This window comes from Vigna unguiculata, chromosome 9, assembly GCF_004118075.2.
Source record: "Vigna unguiculata cultivar IT97K-499-35 chromosome 9, ASM411807v1, whole genome shotgun sequence".
Lineage (NCBI taxonomy): Eukaryota > Viridiplantae > Streptophyta > Magnoliopsida > Fabales > Fabaceae > Vigna > Vigna unguiculata.
This window is the reverse complement of record NC_040287.1, coordinates 38,802,162-38,810,866: the sequence shown is the minus strand read 5'-3', so window position 1 is coordinate 38,810,866 and position 8,705 is coordinate 38,802,162. Positions and strand designations below refer to the sequence as shown.

At 29.6% G+C, this 8,705-nt stretch overlaps 1 protein-coding gene across 1 annotated transcript; it reads left to right on the top strand.

Moving 5' to 3' along the window:
• The first annotated feature begins 6,316 nt into the window (after positions 1–6,316).
• LOC114162802 (zinc finger protein 1-like) lies at positions 6,317–7,562 on the top strand. The gene has a single exon (XM_028046776.1). It carries the CDS (start codon positions 6,458–6,460, stop codon positions 7,199–7,201), a length of 744 nt encoding a protein of 247 aa, XP_027902577.1. The 5' UTR covers positions 6,317–6,457; the 3' UTR covers positions 7,202–7,562.
• The last annotated feature ends 1,143 nt before the right edge of the window (positions 7,563–8,705 follow it).

Here is an 8,705-nt window from a genome sequence, read left to right as displayed (position 1 = left end):
CTTATCTATGCTTTATACAGATACATATAGATTCATAATTAACCCATCCCAATTACAAACAGAACCATATATTACTTTCCACCGATAAAAAAACACACACAACAACACGTAACATTGAATCTTAGAAGTAGGAGGGCATTCACAAACCAAGATGAGATTATCTTAGCTAGTGATCCAAATTAAATTTGCTTGGAAGCTTTGGTTACATCTTTCCATTGAAAACTCTTAATCATACTTAAGTTGTGTATAGTATGAACTTGTCGGTGAAACGATCATAAATATTTGACCAACTAATTGGTGATGTTAGAGTGTATTAAGATATCTGGTCTGTCAAATTTTTTTTGTTAAATTGGCATGTTTAACCAGTCTAAATGTGGCTTAGTGAAAATAGATTTTGGATCAACTAAATAACAACATTAAGGTATGATTAGATTGTGATTAGGTTGTGGTAAGTAAAAGATCATAGTGAGTATTATAAATAAAAGACCCGTGTAAGGTAGTTGAGTTATACGATTACAACATTTAATACGGTCGATAGTCACACCAATATTGACTTAAGTATGAGAATGTTTTATGCAGGTACACCTTGAGCAATTTGGATGAATAGGAGACTGCCTCATTGAAGAATGAAAGACAAGTAATTTAAAGGTTGAAGTGTTTGAAAAAGTGTCCGACCGGTTCTACAGAAACAAGTTGATATTATATTATTTGTAATATAATATACTCGATTTCGAAATCTTGTTTAAGGGTGGCTTAATGAATGAGACATGTGTTAAAAATTCAACTGAGTCTAAATCTATATAGAGTGAAAATTCAAAATTCATCAATGGTACCAGAGTCATTAGTTCTTATTATGACCGACTCATTTCAAATGTTAAAAGACTCACATTTAAGAAAAAAGATTATTAAAAATAAAAGTGTGAGTCTAAATATCAAACTGAATAAACATTATCCATAAATCTCGATACTCAAATTTTGAATATCATTGTTGTTGAATTTATCTGATAAATTATCTTAGAAAACACATTAATATTGATCAAGAAAAGCTTAGATCGGAACAAGCTGGCAAAAACATGTAGAAGAGTGGACAAGAAAGAAAAATTGAAATGAAAGTAAGTTTTGTCCTAGTTGGCTTCTCTAATGAGATGTTGAAAGATCTTGATGATCGTTATGAATTAATTAATGAATAGAAAAAAAGCATAACTGGCTGTCCACTAATATTGAAAAGGGTTTTAACACTGCATCATACCCTCTAACTTATATAATATATAAAACTTTGATATTCATTGTTCCCACAAAATCTTGGGATTCTTTGCTTTTAAAAGCCACATGGCTTCCTCTTGCCAATGTCAAATTCTTTATTTTTTGTTTTTGTGTGTTGTTGGATGAATTCGAAGAGAATAATGTACACCATATACTAACTTCCTTAAATTAATGTTTATGCAATCTGGTCTCTTGTGTGCCACAATTCATGTAACCAAAACCAAAAATGATCTCATCTTCGATAATCAAACCATAACAACATTAATTAATACCCACCTTACTTATAGCTACAACATCCCCAAATATGTATTTGATTTTAGATTTAATTATGTTCTGAATTTGTAAAAATTTTTAATTGAGTCCTACATAAATTTTTGTTGTATATTAAATACTTAATAAATTTAACTTTTTCATTTAGGTATTTGTCGTTAACTTTTTCTGTATCATAATTTTATAATTATACAACTTTAAGTTAAAATAATAAAGTTATAAAATCATAAATTATAAAAGTTTGAAATAATAAAATGGTATGACAAAATAATAATTATGTCAATTACTTAATAACCACACACCAAATTAACATAAAAAGTTAATAGCGGAGACTCAATTGAAAAAAATAAATTTGTTGAGTAGTCAATAAACCATAAAAATTTATCGATAGTCAATAAAAAAATTTTAAATTTATCAAGAACTTAAAATACAATTATTTTGAATAATTTTTTATTTTTCCATAATAGAATAGAATTGTTTTTTTAAATTACTATATTAGTAAATCATACAATATAATTTTTTTATTGTATAATTTTTTTGACAAAAATTATAATTTTTCTGAAAAAAATTGTAAAACTTTTCATAATAAACAATCACCTAAGTTATCTATGCACTTAATAATTAACTCTTTACTTTTATAATAATATCTTACTTTTTTTTTGCTTTTTCATATTAAAAAGAAAAAATCAACCCATTTATGTAAACACTTTGTTAGTATTGCCAGAGAAGGTGTCAATACCTTGCTGTAACATGGTTATTCCCTTTTTTAAATAAAAAATATCATGACTAGTATGATTCTTATTTTCTATTTTAGTTTTCTGATTATTTTTTGTTTATATTATTTTTACCGAGTCATTGAGTGTGGAAATAACACAGACAACAGTTATTATTGATCTCACAAATTTCATTAACCCAAACAAATTTAAAGTCAAAGAAAATTATAGACAAAAGGCCCAAAAACAATACACAAAATAAATGAATAAAGTTAGATCCAATCAGAAATTAACCTGTTGAAAATACAGATAATAACCAATGAACAGTGGAAAGGGGACGACCCAACCAAATAAACCCAATTACATAGCCCACTACAAATCCAAGAGCGTGATTGAAAACACAAACAATAAAAAATAAATAATGAAAAGTAAACCCTTAGATATGTAACTGTATATTAATGCTTAAATTTATTTAAAGTGCTGAGGTAGTGTAATTATTATTTTTACATCATCATCCAATTAGAGACTTTTACATTGAACTTTCATATATTTGAAAAATATTACGAATAATGATTAAATACAAAATTTAAAAATAGTGGATAGTTATATGAAGTTGTAGGTGATTTGTTATAAGTTAAAGTTATAAATGTGTAGCCATTTTTAGTATTTGGACAATTTATTTTATTTTAAAATATAATTAAAGATAAAACACAAATGTGAAATGTGTAATTGAAGTGAAGAATCTTCTTTATCTATTATCATAGGTAATAAAATCATTATCCGTTGTAATAGTTTTAAAAAGTTATGTTTAAAATATAAACTAATAATATATTAAAACTACACTCTAAGAATATATTGTAATTAAACCTTTTCAGCGTTCGGCGGCATCAGTTTAATTTCATGGTGGGAGAAATCTGTTTAGGCCCATGCTTGATATTTAGAAACCTACTACTAATGATGGTTAAATAAGATAATTGTTATATACACCTCCTTTATTTATTAATGCACCTATTTTTTCAAACAAATTCGTAATTAGTGAAAACACATTGAAAACGTTTGTCCATTTATCTTTTTAGATAGATAAATATTTTAGTTTCAAAATAATTAAATTTGAATAAATAATTATTTAGAAAATAAAATAGTGAGGTAATTATTTTAATAATTTCAAAACTAATTTCTATTTGTAAATACATAAATGTTAACAGAATAATAAATAAAAATATTTAGCCATATTTTATATACAAACCATTTTAGATAATAATAAAGTATTAAAAAAATATGTTTGCATGTGAATGAAATAATTAAGAGAAATGTTACTTATATATGTATGTGTATATATATATATATATATATATATATATATATATATATATATATATATATATATATATATATTATTTATTGAGTCCTCACCAATGTTGTATTAGAAAACTATAATATGTTTAATATAAGTAAATGTTAATATTATTTAACTTGATCAATGCAATAGAATGTATAATTTTAAACAGAATTAGATATTTATTTATATTTTGAAACATTTATATACATATTAGAACCTCAAACTATGATTTGATTCTAAACCAAAACTAAATATGATGATGGATATAGTTGAGATAATGATTTGTCGTTTAGTTAAAACCTTTGGCTTTTGCCTTTATCCACAAGTAATTTGACTCTTCTGTTTATCAACTTGCTTTAATAAAATCCATCCACACCATTGCCAAAACAAACAGGGCTCTTCAGGAATCACTTTTCCATGCCTGAATGAGAAGAGAGAATAAATTAGGTAAGAAAAAAGCACGTTTTAAAAGAAGAAAAAAAAAAAGCACACGATATCATTGGTGAAAATTGTGAACACGACCATCTTATAGGATTTACTATATAACTCGAGTAGGTGACCATTAAGACCACGCCGTGTTTTGATTTGTCGTGACATTTTGTCATCATCTACGTGTGTTTGTGTCGAGCGAGAAAGAAAGTAGCGTTAAAGTTTTTTTCTTTGGAGTACTTTGAAATGGATTGGAACATTGTGATATTCTTTTTGGGATGCTTTTAACAGTTTGGTTTTGACGAGAGACAGAGAAATCTGTAAAAGAGATTTGGTTCTATGCATTTATTAACGATATAGCAAAATGGAATCATAGAAATGGTTTCTCCAATCATAATCATCACTTACTATTCCCAAACTCATTCATCATCATTCTTTCAAGTGGGGTTATGACTTTCATAATCACCTTTCAAAAATCACTTCTCATTCTCGTAAAACTCATTTTTCAAAATCCAAACTTCTATGGCGAAAACCACAACATCTCATTCTCGAATACATTTTTTTATCCAAGCTAAACAAATTTAAACATTGCTATTTATAAAAATCCTTTGGGCCTTGGCCCATTTATTTTCCTTATTCCTTCTTCGTCTTCTTCTTTCACTTTTCCTTTTAAATGTTTTTTTCTTCTTTGAAAAAAACTGACACTGTCGTTCAATCTCTTCCATTTTTTCTCTTAGATTCTAATTCAGTTCTTCGAATATTTTTTGTTCACATTCTACATTACCGTGCTTTGAAGTTACTGTAATATATGAATTAGAATGTTGACTCTTCAATTTTATTTACAAAACAATGTTATTTATTAAAACTTTTTAATATTCTCTACATTTTGAAACTTGTTTCATCTCTTTTTTTATTAGAAGTCACAACTTAACTTGATCCACGTAAGTTTTGTGTTTTGAGTTACTTTTCTTTTTCTAATATAAAGATTTGATACCTTTTAATGAAGTTCACACGCATAGAGTTTTCTGTTTGGTTGTGAAATCTGAGTTGAGTAGATTTCTGTCTATTATTATAGGTCTTTCGTTATTGGTTTAGTTTATAAATCACCATTTTTGTAAATCAAGTTCAGATTTTCTTAACTTTATCTTTTAGATTCTATTGGATGAATACGGGAACAAGGACGAAGAAGTCCAGATTAGACTATTTGTTTATTTTGAATCAGTGATCTGTTGATTTTATCTTTAAAAAAAAAAGTGAGGATTCGAAATATTAAGTTTCATATATGCTTATATGTTGCATTGATGTAACCTATCTTAAGAAGTAACCGTGATTTTAACTGTAATTATAATATTGGTGTACTCTATATGTGAATAAAAATGATAGTAGGTATTGAACAACGAAGGTATATGTGAATAAAAAGTAAATTTAAAGGATTAACAGTGGCTAATGATGATTACGGGTTTGAATCTCCAATCATATCTTCATGTATGGCTCCTTAAAGAAGCAAGAGGTTGTGATGAGCGCACTGATTTTGTTTGGTTTAAAAATTTCATACAGATACGTTACGTCACACATAGAGTGGGCCTTTTAAGTGTCTATCCAGAAACCAGAACAAGCGAGGAAGCAGAAAAAGCCAAAGTGAAGGAAAGGAGAGATGCAAAGGGACAGTTTAACAAGAAGTGGGGACATGTTGGCCCGATTGATGGACTTTCAAGTACGAAGGGAAGTTTGTTTGGTGATGAGTTTGGTCTCATTGACAATGTTTGGGTGTGTGTCCTATGTGACATTATTAGCTTTACTTTTGAAGCCGCGCGTGATGGCATAATAATCTTCTCCTGATCCTTGCTACACCCAAGGGCCAACTACAAATGTTGTACCTTAATGCTGCTCTCCAACACCAACAATGATGCCACCCTTTGGGTCTTTACATCACCATATGACACAGACCTCAGACTTCACAAAACAACATGTTCAAAAGGGTGAGGCTCCAAACCCTCCACCTCATCTCATGCACATTTCCATCTTTTTTACCTTTAGTACTTCAACCCAAACCAAAAAGCCTTTTGCATGTGTGGGCCACCTTCTAAAAGTACAATGCAAATACACATTTGCATGAGTCTCAGTCTATACAGCAGGCCACATGGGTGGTGACACTGTCACTCATGGATTTTCAATAAAAGTCAAAAATACTGTCTACTCTTCTCTATCTTTTCTTTTCGATTAACTCTCTACATTCATCATCAAGATCTAATTAACCCACTAATCTCATGCTCACCTATTTAAAAACTATAAAACTCATACACTTACTTACCTGTGGCAGTAAATGATAAAAAGAAAAAGAAAAAAAGAAAAATAGGAATAAGGTTTGAGCGTACACTCCTTTTGTCCATTTAAAGCTAGGTGTCAAGAATCATCATACTAGAATTTTATAAAGTGACCTACAATGGAAACACGGAGCCACCAGGCTCCCTTCTGTGATCGCCTTTCTGCTGCAGTGATTCAAGAGGGAAAAAAAGATACTTTGCTGGATCTAAATCTCCCTGGTGATGATTCTGCTTCTGGGTGCACTCCAGCGCTGAATCTCATCACTTGTCTGGACATGGATTTGTCGTCCGAAAACCCTCATGAGCCAAGGGTCTTCTCTTGCAACTACTGTCAGAGGAAGTTCTACAGTTCACAGGCACTCGGTGGACACCAGAATGCTCACAAGAGAGAAAGGTCCATAGCCAAGAAAAGTCACAGAGCAGTATCATCCATGGTGGCCGCCCCAGGAACAGCTTATGGAATTCCCTTCCTCCACAATCACCTTCCTCACCTTCCTCACTATCACACTGTGCCTTCTCTGCCTCTCCATGCGGTTTGTGGTAACAAACCATTTGGAATTCGGACTCACTGCATGATTCACAGGCCTCCTCCTCTCCTTGTTCCTCCTCCTCCTCATTTCTCATTCAATGCTTTTGGACATCCTCGTGGCTGGCCAAGACCCCTTATTACTCAACAACCTGCGATAGGGAGGTTAACTGTGGAAAGTTGTCGCAAAACATCACGAGACAACAACGGTGGCAGATTAGAACTCAACAATTCAGCAGGTAATGAAGAAATAAGTGAACATCTGGCTGGTGAAAACACTGGTTTGAAGACTGGTCAAGAGAAGAAGAAGCACCTTGACTTGTCCCTAAAGCTCTAAGCATCATGGGAGTTAGTACTTAATCACTAGGTTAATGTTTCGTCAAATTTATTGTTTAACAGCTTCCAATAAGGTAGTGTTGTAAATTTGTTCATGAGAGGATCAAGTTCTTTCATGTTTGTTAGAGGTTAGTAGGTTTAATTCTGTGTTTTAATTTGAATAATAGGCAGTTTCTTCTCAGATGTATGCTAGAATCTGCTACGGTTGGTTTCAACTTGAAAATCAAAACCGCTGTGGTAAAGTCATTCTCAAATTGAAATCAATCAAATATCTGAATTGATGTGAGCAAGAAGTCAATTCCCACCGTCTTCGCAGTTGATTTATCGATCTCGAATGAGAATTCTGACAAACTGAACACATTTCTGGACTGATCGAAGAAAATAAAGATGCGTTATAAATGGTACATTTATTATTTTTAGAATCGTGTGCCTTTTCTCTCATCGATAAAATGTTCTACGTAAGCGTCTGTGGCACTAGTTTAGAAATTCAAGAAGAGAAGTACACGTATACATGGATTAAAAGCGAAGGAAAAGTGTATATACATATATATCATCGATAAAGATATGTTTCATTTATCCGAGATTGAATAATGAAAAATTAGAGAAGTGGAATAAATAAATTTATTTAAATCAATAAAATAATTAATTAAATAAGTATATTTATGTGTAGTCAATGTTGTTTATGTAATTATGATTTTATTTATTTATTTTATGATAGAAATAAGTAAAATTATATGTAATATGAGTATATATAAATATTAATAAAATATCTATAATATAATGAATTATATATTTAATATAATAATTATATTGTAAATAGTTATTGTATATTTAAGTATAACTGCATATATATAAAAAATTTCTGCAACTTTTTTCATATTTGTTCAAAAGATTTAGTGCACTCTTCTTATTTCTGATATTTGAAACTAAATACTATCAACAGAAGCAAGCTAATAAATTATTTTTACACTATAATTATTTCTACACTAACAAACATCTTTGTTTGAACTTAATTGAATACCATTACAAACATAGATATTACATAATTATGAACCATTACTAGGTAGGTGTTTGTCCATATATGGAACAAGGCATTCTACTTGTTATATATTACTTAAATTTTAGTATGTTGGAAGAAACTTTGTCCAATATGCCAGTGAATCTACAAGGTCACAATCATCAAGTAATCTCAAATCTTGCAAAGATTTGACTGTCTAAATATTTAATTAATAACTTAACAATAAGTCAACCTAGTGACACTGAACCCACCCAATAAATTATCTTGGTTACTAGAACTATAATGCATCTTATCAGTTTATATAAGAAACTTAAATGAATATTCTAAAGTTTTCAACTGTTTTATTTAAGCTTTTAAATTTAATTTTCAGTGTGTATATCTATTAGGTTAGAATATATAGTATTATTTCATTCTTACACTTCTTTATTTGCTAATTATAAAATTATCATATCACAGTCAGAAAAAACAGTTGCTTACAAACATTTTT

What these genes read in the sequence shown, in the direction of transcription:
- LOC114162802 (XM_028046776.1), top strand. Translation starts at nt 6,458, where the DNA reads ATGGAAACACGGAGCCACCAGGCTCCCTTCTGTGATCGCCTTTCTGCT.